Genomic DNA, 15,514 nt, shown 5'->3' on the forward strand with positions numbered 1-15,514 from the left:
CATTGAAGCCTGGTTCAGGGGCTACTGAGGGAGTCCTGGATAAGGGGGTATCCGGACAGCCGGACTATATTCATCATCCGGACTATAGAAGCGTCAAGATACAAGACTCAAGACTGCGGCTCGTGTCCGGATGGGACTCTCCTTTGCGTGGAAGACAAGCTTGGCGATCCGGATATTATGTTTCCTTCCTTGTAACCGACTCCATGTAAACCCCAGCTCTCCGGTGTCTTTATAAACCAGAGAGGATGGCCCTTAGAAGGCCGATCACATTTACAATCATACCATCATAGGCTAGCTCTTAGGGTTTAGCCTCTACGATCTCGTGGTAGATCTACTCTTGTATTCCACATATCTTCAATATTAATCAAGCAGGAAGTAGGATTTTACCTCCATCGAGAGGGCCCGAACCTGGGTAAACATTGTGTCCCTTGCTTCCTGTTACCATCAGCCTAAGACGCACAGATCGGGACCCCCTACCCGAGATCCGCCGGTTTTGACACCGACAACAAGTAACAGAAAATTACAGCACACTATATAAATGTTTCCTTACCAAGTTCCACTCACCAAAAGCGCTACACTCCCCGGCATCGGCGCCAGAAAAGAGTATTGATGACCCACAAGTGTAGGGGATCTATTGTAGTCCTTTCAATAAGTAAGAGTGTCAAACCCAACAAGGAGCAGAAGGAAATGATAAGCGGTTTTCAGTAAGGTTTTCTCTGCAAGCACTGAAATTGTAGCTAACAGATAGTTTTGTGATAAGATAGATTGTAACGGGTAACAAGCAATGAAAGTAAATAAAGTGCAGCAAGGTGGCCCAATCCTTTTTGTAGCAAAGGATAAGCCTGGAAAATTTCTTATAATGAGAAAAGAGCTCCCGAGGACACATGGGAATTATTGTCAAGCTAGTTTTCATCTCGCTCATATGATTTGCGTTCGGTACTTTGATAATTTGATATGTGGGTGGACCGGTGCTTGGGTACTTCCCTTACTTGGACAAGCATCCACTTATGATTAACCCCTATTGCAAGCATCTGCAACTACAAAAGAAGTATTAAGGTAAACCTAACCACATCATTAAACATATGGATCCAAATCAGCCCCTTATGAAGCAACGCATAAACTAGGGTTTAAGCTTCTATCACTCTAGCAACCCATCATCTACTTATTACTTCCCAATGCCTTCCTCTAGGCCCAAATAATGGTGAAGTGTCATGTAGTCGACGTTCACATAACACTACTAGAGGAAAGACAACATACATCTCATCAAAATATCGAACGAATACCAAATTCACATGACTACTAATAGCAAGACTTCACCCATGTCCTCAGGAACAAACGTAACTACTCACAAAGCATATTCATGTTCATAATCAGAAGAGTAATAATATGCATTAAGGATCTGAACATATGATCTTCCACCAAGTAAACCAATTAGCATCAACTACAAGGAGTAATCAACACTACTAACAACCCACATGTACCAATTTGTGGTTTGGATACAAGATTGGATACAAGAGATGAACTAGGGTTTTGAGAGGAGATGGTGCTGGTGAAGATGTTGATGGAAATTGAACCCCTCCCGATGAGAGGATCGTTGGTGATGACGATGGTGATGATTTCCCCCTCCCAGAGGGAAGTGTCCCCGGCAAAGTAGCTCTGCCGGAGCTCTAGATTGGTTCCGCCAAGGTTCCGCCTCGTGGCGGCGGAGTTTCATCCCGTTAGCTTGCCCATGATTTTTTCCAGGGTAAAAGCCTTCATATAGTAGAAGATGGACACCAGAGGGCCACCAGGGGGCCCAGGAGATAGGGGGCGCGCCCCCACCCTCCTGGCCAGGGTGTGGCCCCCCTGAGGTGTTTCTTCCGCTCAATAATTCTTATTAATTCCAATAATAAGTTTCGTGGAGTTTCAGAATTTTTGGAGCAATGCAGAATAGGTTTTCAATGTTTGCTCCTTTTCCAGCCAGAATTCCAGCTGCCGGCATTCCCCCTCTTCATGGTAAACCTTGTAAAATAAGAGAGAATAGCCACAAGTATGAGATATAATGTGTAATAACAGCCCATAATGCAATAAATATTGATATAAAAGCATGATGCAAAATGGACGTATCAGTTATAGTCAGCAGTCTGGCCAGGGAGGTCAGCAGCAGCAGCAATGTGGATATCAGAGTAATGCAAAGTAGCTGAATAGTGGGTAGTATGATGTATATACCACCAGTTTGTGCAAACGGGACCAGAAGCTTCATAAAAGGCATGTGAACGCTGTTGAACCGACAGTTCCTCGCTACTTGAGATGGTCTGAGCGGCCTATTCTATGGAGTAGGGAAGATCACCCCCCCCCCCCGGGTTGACAATTTGGGTCACTTGTCCTTGGTGGTAGCACCTCAGGTTGGTGGATATAAGTTCACTAAGGTGCTCATGGATGGAGGCAGTAGCATCAACATCCTCTATTATGAGACTTTTCGTCGCATGGGGTTGACTGATAAAAACCTTAAGATGTCCAACACTGTTTTCCATGGAGTGGTACATGGTAAGTCAACATACCCAGTGGGTAAGATTGAGTTGGAAGTGGCCTTTGGAGACGAGCATGATTCCAGCGCTGAGAAGTTAACTTTTGAGGTGGTCAAAATCAAAAGCCCGTATCACGCTCTTTTTGGACGGCCGGCTTATGCAAAGTTCATGGCACGACCGTGTTATGTTTATTTATAGCTCAAGATGCCAGGTTATAAGGGTACCATCACAGTACATGGGAGTCGGAAGATAGCCCTCGAATGTGAGGAAGGCGATGCTGCTTACGCTGAGTCTGTTTGTGCAACAGAGGAGTTGAAGTTTTACAAAGACAATGTTGACCCAGCGGACATGACGTCTTTGGAGAAACCAACCACGGAGCATGAGCCGGTGATGAAGTTTAAATCGGCCGATGATACCAAGCTAGTTGATTTTGTTCCTGGCGACTCATCTAAGAAGTTCAGTATCAGCGCTAACCTGGATCCCAAATAGGAAAGCGCGCTCATCGAGTTCGTCCGTGAGAAATGGGACATCTTTGCATGGAAACCTTCTGACATGCCGGGTGTACCGAGAGAACTCGCTGAGCACACTCTCAATATTGATCCAAAATTTAAGCCGGTCAAGCAGTTTCTTCAGCGGTTCAATGAGGAGAGGCGTAAGGCCATTAGTGAGGAAGTAGCCCGGCTCTTAGCAGCCGGGTTCATTGTTGAGGTTTTTCATCCAGAGTGGTTGGCTAACCCGGTGTTAGTGCTTAATAAGAACGGCACCTGGGGTATGTGTGTGGATTACATGGACTTAAACAAGGCTTGCCCGGCTAATCCTTTCGCTCTCCCTCATATTGATCAAATCATTGTTTCTACGGCGGGTTGTGAGCGTTTGAGCTTTTTGGATGCTTATTCTGGTTGTTGTCAGATCTAGATGGCAGTTAAGGACCAGGAGAAGACATCTCTTATTACTCCATTTGGAGCCTTCTGCTATGTTTCTATGCCTTTCGGGCTCAAGAGTGCCCATGCGACTTATCTGAGATGTGTGCAAAACTGTCTTCACAATCAGATTGGGCGCAATGTTCATGCTTATGTGGACGACATTGTGGTGAAGTCTAGAGAGAAGGAGACCTTGATAGATGATCTGAAGGAGACCTTTAATAATCTTTGGGTCTACAAGATGATGCTTAACCCGGCCAAGTGCATTTTTAATGTGCCAGCAGGCAAACTTTTGGGTTTTCTGGTTTCTAACAAAGGCATTGAGGCTAACCAGGAGAAGATCAAGGCAATCACCTCTTTGGCTAAACCGGCGTGTATCAATGATGTTCAGCGTTTGGCAGGTCGTATTGCTGCTTTAAGCCGGTTCATAAGCCGGTTAGGTGAGAAGGCCATACCACTGTATCAGATGATGAAGAAGACAGACGACTTCGTCTGGAGTGATGCTGCTAATGCTGCCTTTGAAGATTTGAAGAGACAGCTAGCTGAGCCGCCGGTCCTTGCTGCTCCCATTGATAAGGAGCCATTATTGTTATATGTGGCTGTTAACACACGTGATGTCAGTGTGGCCATTGTGGTGGAGCGCAAGGAGGCTGGCAAGGAACATCCGGTTCAACGGCCGGTTTACTACATTAGTGAGGTGCTTATTGAGTCCAAGCAAAGATATCCACATTGGCAGAAGCTCGTTTATGGGGTGTTCATGGCAAGCCGGAAGCTTAAGCAATATTTCCTAGGTCATCCCATCATTGTGGTCAGTTCTGCTCCTTTAGGGGATATCATTCAAAACAGAGAAGCCACACGATGAGTCGCCAAGTGGGCCATTGAACTTGGGCCTCATGGTTTAAAGTATGTGCCACGCACTGCTATCAAGTCTCAAGCACTGGTGGACTTCATCAATGATTGGACAGAGCTGCAGATGCCTGAAGAGAAGCCGGACAACACATGTTGGACTATTCACTTTGATGGGTCCAGGGCTCCATGCAATTGGAGGGCTCGATGGCTGGAGTTGTTTTAGCTTCCCCTCGACGTGACAAATTTTGTTATGTGCTACGGTTGATGTTTCCCTATACTAACAATGCATATGAGTATGAGGCCTTGCTCCATGGTCTTCGGATGGCTAAGGAGATGAGATTAAGCCGGGTAAGGTGCTTTGGCGACTCAGATTTGGTGGCTCAACAAGTATCAGGCAAGTGGGATTCCAAGGATCCTCTCATGGCGGCTTATCGCCGTGAAGTTGATGCCATTGCTGGACACTTCAAGGGTTACCAAGTGGAGCACATTGATCGTAGAAAGAATGAGGCGGCTGATGCTTTAAGCCGGCTGGGGTCTCAACGTAAGCCGGTGCCACCTAACACTTTCTTGGATATTCTGCATAACCCTTCTGTCAAGTTGCCTACAAAGGAAGACTTGGTTGTTCCTGACCCGGACGCACAATTGGTGGTGACTCTTCACGTCATCCCAGATTGGACAGTGTCATATTTGGCTTACATGACCCGGGGAGAGTTGCCTGAGGATGAAACCTTGGCCAGGCAGATAACCCGGCGGTCTAAGTCAATGACAATTGCCAATGGCGAGTTGCATCATCGCAGTGTTACTGGGGCATTTCAGCGTTGTGTCTCTCCTGAGGAAGGTCAAGAAATTCTTCGTGAGATTCATGAAGGGGATTGTGGCCATCATGCCGGTTCAAAGTCTCTTGTGGCCAAAGCTTTTCGTCATGGGTTTTATTGGCTGACGGCTCACGCTGATGCGGAGGATCTGGTCAGTAAATGTGACGGCTGTCAGAAATTCTCATGAAAAGCTCACGTGTCGGCTCAAGAATTGAGGATGATTCAAATTACTTGGTCGTTTGCAGTCTGGGGACTCGGCATGGTTGGGCCTTTCAAAAGGTCCAAAGATAAAAAGACCCACCTCTTGGTGGCGGTTGACAAATTCACAAAGTGGGTTGAGGCAGAGCCAATTAGTAAGTGTGATGCAGCCACGGCGATTCAGTTCATGAAAAAGGTGATCTTTCATTTTGGCTTTCCACACAGCAGTATCACTGACAATGGTACTAACCTGTCCAAAGGCACCATGGAGGAGTTTTGTCAACGTGAGCATATTCGGCTTGATGTTTCATCAGTAGCTCATCCCCAATCCAATGGTCAAGCTGAAAGAGCCAATCAGGAAATCTTGAAAGGCATCAAGACCTGGCTTTTAGTTCCTTTGCAACGGACGTCGGGTTGTTGGGTGGAGGAGTTGCCCTCTGTGATATGGAGTATCAATACAACCCCTAACAGATCCACAGGTTATACGCCTTTCTTCGTGGTGTACGGAGCTGAGGCGGTTCTCCCTAGTGACATCCGTCATGACTCGCCCCACGTGGCGGCTTACGTTGAAGCTGATAATGAACAAGCGCGTCAGGATGCACTTGACCTGTTAGATGAAAAGCGTGACTTGGCAACAGCCCGATCGGCAATTTACCAGCAGGACCTGCTCCATTATCACAGCCGCTGGGTTAAGTCCAGAACCTTTTCAAGAAGGTGATTTGGTGCTCCGGCTCATCCAGGATCAAACTGATGCACACAAGTTATCCCCACCTTGGGAAGGGCCCTTTGTGCTCTGTACCAGACCTATTGTGTACCTTGCCATGAGTTTGGCAAGGGGGTACAATAGTGATCTAAGAGTAGATCACTGGACAGCGGTCAAAATTATCCTTAGTGAGGACTAAGGAAATATTTCTCGGTGATGGGAGTGATAAAAAGTTCGTCGTAAAGAGTTACGTCGATGCAAGCTTTTACACCGATCCAGATGACTCTAAGTCTCAATCTGGATACATATTAAAAGTGGGAGCAATTAGCTAGAGTAGCTCTATGCAGAGCATTGTAGACATAGAATATTTGCAAAATACATACGGCTCTGAATGTGACAGACCTGTTGACTATACTTCTTTCATAAGCAAAACATGATCACACCTTAGTACTCTTTGGGTGTTAATCACATAGCAATGTGAACTATATTATTGACTCTAGTAAACCCTTTGGTTGTTGGTCACATGGCGATGTGAACTATGGATGTTAATCACATATAGATGTGAACTATTGATGTTAAATCACATGGTGATGTGAACTAGATTATTAACTCTAGTGTAAGTGGGAGACTGAAGGAAATATGCCCTAGAGGCAATAATAAAGTTGTTATTTATATTTCCTTATATCATGATAAATTTTTATTATTCATGCTACAATTGTATTAACCAGAAACTTAGTACATGTGTGAATACATGGACAAAACATATTGTCCCTAGTATGCCTCTACTTGACTAGCTCGTTAATAAAAGATTGTTATGTTTCCTAACTATAGACATGCGTTGTCATTTGATGAACGGGATCACATCATTAGGAGAATGATGTGATGGACATGACCCATCCTTTAGCTTAGCATTATAATCGTTCAATTTTCATTGCTACTGCTTTCTTCATGACTTATACATGTTCCTCAGACTAAGAGATTATGCAACTCCCGAATACCGGAGGAACACCTTGTGTGCTATCAAATGTCACAACGTAAATGGGTGATTATAAAGATGCTCTACAGGTGTCTCTGAAGGTGTTTGTTGGGTTGGCATAGATCGACATTAGGATTTGTCACTCCGTGTTTCGGAGAGGTATCTCTGGGCCCTCTCGGTAATGCTCATCACTATAAGCCTTGCAAGCAATGTGACTAATGAGTTAGTTGCGGGATGAAGCATTACAGAATGAGTGAAGAGATTTGCCGGTAATGAGATTGAACTAGGTATGATGATATCGACGATCGAATCTCGGGCAAGTAACATACCAATGACAAAGGGAACAACGTATGTTGTTATACGGTTTGACCGATAAAAATCTTCGTAGAATATGTAGGAACCAATATGAGCATCCAGGTTCCGCTATTGGTTATTGACCGGAGATGTGTCCCGGTCATGTCTACATAGTTCTCGAACCCGTAGGGTCCACATGCTTAACGTTCGATTGGTATTATGAGTTTATGTGATTTGATGTACCGAAGGTTGTTCGGAGTGCCAGATGAGATCACGGACATGGCGAGGAGTCTCGAAATGGTCGAGACATAAAGATCGATATATTGGAAGGCTATATTTGGACATCGGAAAGGTTCCGAGTGATTCGGTATTTCCGGAGTGCCGGGGAGTTACGGGAATTCACCGGGAGAACTAATAGGCCTTGTTGGGCTTTAGTGGAGAGAGGGGAGAAGGGCCAAGAGGTGGCGCGTGCCTCCCCCATTCCCAAACCGAAGTGGACAAGGGGTGGGGGCGCATCCCCCCTTTCCTTCTCCCTCTCCCTATCTTTCCTTCTCTCCTACTCCGAATAGGAAAGGGGATCCTACTAGGACTTGGGAGTCCTAGTAGGACTCCCTATGCTTGGCGCGCCCCCTAGGTCGGCCGCCTCCTCCCTCCCTCCTTTATATATAGGGGAGGCGAGCACCCGAAGGACACACAAGTTGATCTTTAGCCGTGTGCGATGCCCCCCTCCACAGTTTTCCACCTCGGTCATATCGTCGTAGTGCTTAGGAGAATCCCCGCGCCAGTAACTTCATCATCACCGTCACCATGTCGTCGTGCTGACGGAATTCTCCCTCGGCCTCAGCTGGATCTAGAGTTCGAGGGACGTCACTGAGCTGAAGGTGTGCAGATCGTGGAGGTGTCGTGCGTTCAGTACTTGGATCGGTTGGATCGCGAATACGTTCGAATACATCAACCGCGCTATTGAAACACTTCCGCTTTCAGTCTACGAGGGTACATGGACACACTCTCCCCTCTCATTACTATGAATCACCTAGATAGATCTTGCATGATCGTAGGATATTTTTGAAATTACTGTGTTCCCCAACAATTAGACCAGGAAGGCATACACGGTATTGAACGAGCAGCTCGATGCATACACGGGTCATCTGGCAGCTCTACACGGAAGCAACCATAGATGCAAGATACCCCGGTGGTATGTCTGTGCTATGCACAAGGGACCGAGATTACTGGATGACGAAATCGAAGATCATCTTTGATGTCTTCATCGAGGAGATGGCACAACAGAGGGTTATGAGGCAATTTGGTCTTCAGCAGTTGGAGCTGCCCCCCCCCTACAGAGAACCCGGTGCCAGCACACATCCACAGGTATTAACCAGTTTTTCAATGTTGCATTATCTTTGACAGTACTCCATTCAAAGCATTAGTTAACTGTTGAACACACACCACAATTTTAGTACGACGAGGAAGAGCATTAACAGGCCAACTGCTGAGTGGCTAGTTAGACTACAATCATACGTTATAGAATGGGAGACAACAAACACACATCTATGGAACGAGAATGTTGAGTTTGATCTCGATGAATTCAATCTCTATTTGCGGTGCTACATGACCGGTACACGGTTACACATCGTTGAGTACTCTCACCCAGATGAGATACCTGACCCTAGTCCGTCGGATATGTACCCGAGCTATGATACTTCAGGCTCTAAGCCGCGGTAAGATATATTCTCTTTAAGTAAAGTTGTCACATACTTTGACGTGCATACATAATAATCGTCCTGAAAATTTTCAGGCTGACTTGACACTCAGACTCTACGACGACGTGACCACCTTTGGACGATCATTGTCGTCTGGACCTCTTCTTCAGCACCGGCCTATGCTACAACCCTTCTTGGCACGTATGCATACAAGATACGAGCTGTCTATGAGGCTATCATGTGCACCCGGAGAAGCGACATTGTTCACCACCAACAGCAGTCGCGTCCCTTCACGCACTGACATCAGCCACGTCCACGTCTAGCACATCAGTCGACGACAAGGACACCCCTCCTGACCAACCTGGCAGTTCGATGTGGCAGCACCCACAACACTATGGTCCCACATGTTGAGCCTCGTGTTTTCTCCACAGCCACAACAGTGGGGTCCCTCGCCGAGCTTCATGTTTCAGCCAGAGCAGCCGTCGTAGCCAGCAGGTATGTCTCTTTATATTTATTGTTTTCAATATTAATTGAGGCGACCTCATTCTTCATGACTTAATGTTCCCTCCTGCAGGAGCCTACGGATATCAGGCGTCTATGTCGTGATCCATGTGGGGGGTGATCAACACCCTGAGGAGAACATACAGGATCAGATGTCGCAGCACACCCAGTGGACGAACATGTTTTCGACCCCTCCACATGGCCCCACACAGGATACACAGTATGACCTGGACGAATCTGAGATTCCTCCTCGTAACATTAGGCCACCCCACAGGTTGGGATGGTTGACGCCTCAAGCACCGCCTGCGTGCCAAGGCAGACGTTGTCAGTGACGCTTCTATCTATCGGTAGAGACATGACTATCTACTTATGTATGAGACGTATGTCTATTCTATGTATGAGAGAAATGATCATGTACTTATGTATGAGACATATGTCTACTCTATTTTAGTACTCTATTATCCAAACTACAACATCATATTTAGATAGAACATAATGCTCCTACAATAAGACAATACAAACAACTAGATAGAACTATATCTAAATTAAACGGTAGGTAGGACTGAACTTACAACATACAGCTTAAAAACTACATGAAGTCATCATCGTCATCCTCCATCGATGCAGAACTCTTGCCCTTCGATGATGCATAACTCTTGCCCTTCGATGATGCAGAACTCTTGCCCTTCGATGATGAAGAACTCTTGCCCTTCGACGATGTAGAATTCTTGCCCTTCGATGATGCAAAACTCTTGACCGACGGCATGAAGATATCATCTTCATCCTCGCTATCGGCAGTACATAAAAAAGTATGTTTTGCTGTAAACTTTAGGTATGTTTCACTCTTAGATTATTGCTTCATCCATCTTCCCTGCAACCTCAGAAGTTCTTTCCGTATCTCCTCAAAGGTCCTGGAAGGCCACCTGCACCTACTTAATGCGTGAGCCAGCTCATTCAGTAGGGTGTTAGTACTGATGAGTTTTCCCACAGAACTAATATGTTGTCTACCCTGAAATCGACGGCTAAATCCAGAAGACATTGGGACATACGAGGGTGAAAACTACGATCAAAAGAATCCGGACATCTTGGCGAGACTACGAGACTACACTAGAATGCTTACCAACGTTAGTGTCGAGGGTGTTTTATAGGTTGAGAACACAAAGAAAGGCGGGAACTCGGAAGCGGGAAAATATGACGGGAGATACTCGCGGGAACTAGAGAGCGGGAAAATATGGCGGGAACGAGCAAAACTAGAGAATATAGCGGCCTGAGATATAAGCGGAAAACGTAGGGGGGCGGGGTAGAAAATGAGTGCATGCAAATGTCGGCTTATAGGTGGCCAATTAGTTCTAATCAGCCTACTACAGATGGCCGATTAGCTTTGTCGGGCACCAGAAGGCTGATAGGAGGCCAATCGGCCACCCCAAAGCCGACTGGGGTCCAATTGGCTTCCTCTAGGCGGTTCCACCACGAGGAAATTAATTAAAAATGTATTATTTAAAAAAAGTAGATGGTTCCATCATGAGGAACTTTAGTTTGCGCTAACAAGTTATGTGTGGAGGGTCTATGTTTTGAAAGCCACATTATGCACCAAAACAGTAGCCACAATCATTTTCCCCATAAATTCGTAGTACCCTTGCACACCACCAATAATTAAGGGAGAAAAGTGGATCTTTTTCATGTGAAAATTATATATTCATTCTGCAGTAAAAGAGGCAAGAAACACCAAGAAGACCCAGTCGAATATGTAATTATGCATAAATGAATAATACTACAGCACTGAGACATACTACCAAATAATACAATGTTCACGAGTTACAAGCATAGTACTAAGAGCATCTCCAGCCGCGACCCAACAAGGCCCCCCAGGTGATTTTTCGGCCGCCGGCGCCAAAAAATCGGCCCAGTCACGCCCCCAGGGGCCCATTTTTCGCCGGCTCGGGCCGAAATTGGCGTCGGCGGACCCAATCCGAACCCAGCGCGCTGGGGGACGCTCGGGGGCGCCGGGCGAATCGTTTTTTGTGAGAAAGCGCCATGGGCCAGCCGCGTCAGCGACACCGCCCGCCTTGTCTTCTCCCGACGCCTCGGTTTCCCGCGGGGAATCAATGGCAAGGCTGCCGCCGGTCAGCTTTGCCATTGATTCCTCACGGGCGGCGCGTCACGGGGCGGCACGCCGACGTGCACCGACGCCTCCCCTCCCTCGGACGCGTACACACGGACGCGGTGCAGCTATATATGGCCTCTCTCGGCTGTGATGAGTGCCACCTCTCCACCTCTCCCGAGCGCCGTCGCCGAACTCTTCTCTCCCGCCAATCTCTTGTCCCCAGCCACTCCATCTCCCTGATGGCCGAGCGTTTTCCCGGAGACGAGGCGGCGGCCAACGGCTTCGGCCATCGTTCGCTCCGCGATCAGGAGTCCTGGCTCCTGTTCCAGGCGGCGCCGGACATGCGCGCCGGGCCGACGGGCTGGAGGCTCACCAATGGGGGAGTGCCCATTCCCCTGTTGCCCGACGCCGTCGCCAAGCCATCCTACTTCGCCGACGAGGTCGAGATCGCGCGCGCCTCCCTCACTGACGCTGAGCTCTCCCTGCCCCAGTACGCCGCCGACAACCACGTGGCTTGGGCGGCGTACTTCGAGCGCCGCCAGCAGCAGCGGCTGGCGTCCACCAATGGGGCGCCGGTGGTCGGCGGCACCAAGAACAGCGAGGGGCGCCACCTGTGGTGGGGCGTCCCCGGCCGCACGCTTGAGGGCGTACTGACGCACCTCGAGGACGGCAACAACCCACCGTCGGCGTACCCCCGGCGAGGCCGGCCGCCCCGGCGCACCGCGACGTGACGGGCAATGGGCGCCAAGGAGGTTCGGCTCCTCCTCTTCTTCTTCTTCGTCGCGCTCTTCCTCCCAATCCTCCGGCACTCCGACGCTACTCGGCATCAAGGCCGAGCCCGCGGCGGAGACGCCGCTCGGCCGGCGCACTCGCAGCGTCGACATCGTCATCAGCGAGGGCGGCCGGCGTGCGTCCTCGTCGGCTCCTCCCCCGCGCTTCGTCAAGCCGAAGACGGAGCCGGGTCTCGCACCGGTGAAGACGGAGCCGGGGCTGGCGCCGGTGAAGGCGGAGCACGCCGAGGTCGAGCTCGACAACGACGCGGCCCTCGAATGGGCACGCCAGGACTCCCTGAAGATGGCGAGGGATCGCCAGTGCGCCGCCCTACGGCGCTTCGTGCAGCGCCACCGAGGCCGCAACGAAGGAGGAGTCGTCATCATCGACGACAGCGACGACGACGACGCGCCGCCGCCGCCGCCACCAGCCGGGGAGGGGTCCAGCAGGGGCGCCCGAGTCAAGGAAGAGAAGGCCGACGATGGCGGCGACTTCTCGGCCTTCAGTAAGTTTTTTTTTTGATTAGTTTTTACATGTAATGGCGACTACTCGACTTAAATCGGCGAATATAAGCCCAAATTTACCGAAATTTGGCGTGTTTTAACCGAACTTAGCCTAAATTTGATGCATAGTTTTTTTTCCTGCGCCTGGGGCCGGCCCTGAGAGCGGGCCAACTCGCCCCCAGGCCCATTTTTTCCGCCGGGTCACCCCCAAGCGGCGATTTTAGGCGCCCCCTGGGGGGCCAACGGCTGGAGATGCTCTAATATATGTAGGTGTGTAGTATATAATATCACTGGATCTTACGCTGGCACCGTAACAATTGCTTGGGCAGATCTTTATTTTTGTGACAACCGATGCCTTTATACTCAAAGGGATGTTTATTCAGTTTTTGTAGGCTCAACTGCAAGTGAAAAGATTCACCGGGGGCAAGAGATAAGTAACTGCACAAGAAACACAAACAGGCTGATAGAATTTGAAATACTCATGTGTGTGTTCACAGACCGATTAGCAATGTATAAATAAACACAGCCATCTGTCGAATCAGTCTAGAGTTCAGATTCATTCTGTTTTACTGACGAAACAGACAGTCATGTAATAAACAAGTTTACAGTCTATGCCTCAAGCTGACAACTTCAGAGTTGCGGAACACAGATGATAAACAATTGAAAACACACTGAATTCAGATAGATTTCTGTAGAAGCAAATAAGAAACGCACCATCATTTGCTTCCTCCAATCCAATATATTCAGATAAGACTGTTAAATCGCACTGACAGACATTCAAAATCTTCAGAGAATTTGCTCGAACAACGATTCCATTGATTCATATTCACTGCCTTCCAACAACTACACAGTACGAACACACGCAAGACACCAACAGCAAACAATGGCTCGCTAACACCAGACGGAGAGGACACGACCGGAGACCATCAGATCAGCCGCCGAATCCGTAGAGGGTGCGGCCCTGTCGCTTGAGCGCGTAGACGACGTCCATGGCGGTGACGGTCTTGCGGCGGGCGTGCTCGGTGTATGTGACGGCGTCGCCGATGACGTTCTCGAGGAAGATCTTGAGCACGCCGCGGGTCTCCTCGTAGATGAGCCCCGAGATGCGCTTCACGCCGCCCCTGCGCGCGAGACGCCGGATCGCCGGCTTGGTGATGCCCTGGATGTTGTCGCGCAGCACCTTCCGGTGGCGCTTGGCGCCGCCCTTGCCCAGCCCCTTGCCTCCCTTGCCGCGCCCCGACATTGCTGGCTGTCGAGGTCGGTCGCCGGTGGAGGATTTGGTGGTGGGGAATTTCGTTGGTGCGGATGAGAAGCTGGCGGCCGGGGCGTATTTGTAGCGGACGGGGCGGGGAGTTTGGGCGCGGAGGTGAAAGTGAACGATCCGTGGGAGGCGGGGTTTGGAGCGTGGGGATTGGACGTGGCTGGGAGGGCCGGATCGGTGACGTGGCGAGGACGGGGGTTCGATCCGTGGGACTGGAAACGGGGGGTGTGATTGGTTCGGTGTGGGGAGCTCGGATTAGTGCTTTATGTGGAAAATTATACTCCCTTCATTTTTATTTACTCCGCATATTAGAGTTACTGAAGTCAAACTTTACAAGATTTGACTAATTTCATAGAAAATAATATAAACATTTACCATAACAAATTTATACGATGTGAAAGTACATTCAATAATAAATCTAATGGTATTGATTTGTTATTGTATATCTTAATATTTTTATTTATAAAATTGGTCAAAGTTTACAAAGCTTGACTTTGACCAAATCTAATACGCGAACTAAATAAGAACGGGGGGAGTACTATATCCACTGCGTGTTTTTAGGGCATGCTCAATGCATAGTCGCCTAGGTAGACTCTTAAGGAATTAAAATAATTAAAAAACCAATAGTGTTCACATAAGAGTCTGGGTCTTTAATGTTGAGGCGCTTTATCTGTCACATCGAACCAACTATCCAGCCCGCTAAATACACTCGAGGCACCGGCTGCCAAGTCTGGCATCGATGGCCGAGAGATGCCAGGAAATCTTTCCCCATACAAGCAAAACGACCGGGATTCTATTCCTAAGCACCCGCTCTAAGCACGACGTTGTACATGGCTTTATAGGCTAAATTTCATGTTTTGACCATTTTCTGAAACTTGTTCGAGATCTGACCCTGCTTTGCAAAAAATTCGGGATTTGACCCTTTTCTTACCGCCAGGTCCACGCAAGGTCCCTGGCGGTAGGGTTGCACACCCTATCGCAATTTTTTTCTAAGTATGAAACACAGTGCATGCTCGTACCTACCGCCGTGTACCTTGACGGTATGGTTGTACAGACTTCCGCTGGTCTGTTTGGGTAGGGATGTTTCCTACCGCCAAGGTCCGTGGCGGTAGGCTGTTACCCCCTACCGACATGGACACTAGCGGTAGCAAAAGGGTCAGATGCCAAAAAAATTACGAACTGGGGTCAGATCTCGGTTAACTTTCAAAAAAATGTCAAAACACGAATATTTGCCAGTTTTAGAGAAGAAAAATGGTGTGTTTAGTGATGAGGGAGAAGCTGGAGCATCATCCACAAAGGGCAGCTTAATTTGTTGATTGATCAATAGAAGATGAGTTCTGTCAAGAAGAAGTTGATGTGTTATGAGTCACACATCAAACAAGCCACTCGTGTGATAAGTAGAAGGTGAGTTC

At 48.3% G+C, this 15,514-nt stretch overlaps 1 protein-coding gene across 1 annotated transcript; it reads right to left on the reverse strand.

Moving 5' to 3' along the window:
• Positions 1–13,602: 13,602 nt before the first annotated feature.
• On the reverse strand, positions 13,603–14,157 carry LOC119292074 (histone H4-like). The gene has a single exon (XM_037570903.1). It carries the CDS (start codon positions 14,082–14,084, stop codon positions 13,773–13,775), a length of 312 nt encoding a protein of 103 aa, XP_037426800.1. The 5' UTR covers positions 14,085–14,157; the 3' UTR covers positions 13,603–13,772.
• Between the last annotated feature and the right edge of the window lie 1,357 nt (positions 14,158–15,514).

The sequence above is a fragment of the Triticum dicoccoides genome, chromosome 4B, assembly GCF_002162155.2.
Source record: "Triticum dicoccoides isolate Atlit2015 ecotype Zavitan chromosome 4B, WEW_v2.0, whole genome shotgun sequence".
Taxonomy (NCBI): Eukaryota; Viridiplantae; Streptophyta; class Magnoliopsida; order Poales; family Poaceae; genus Triticum; species Triticum dicoccoides.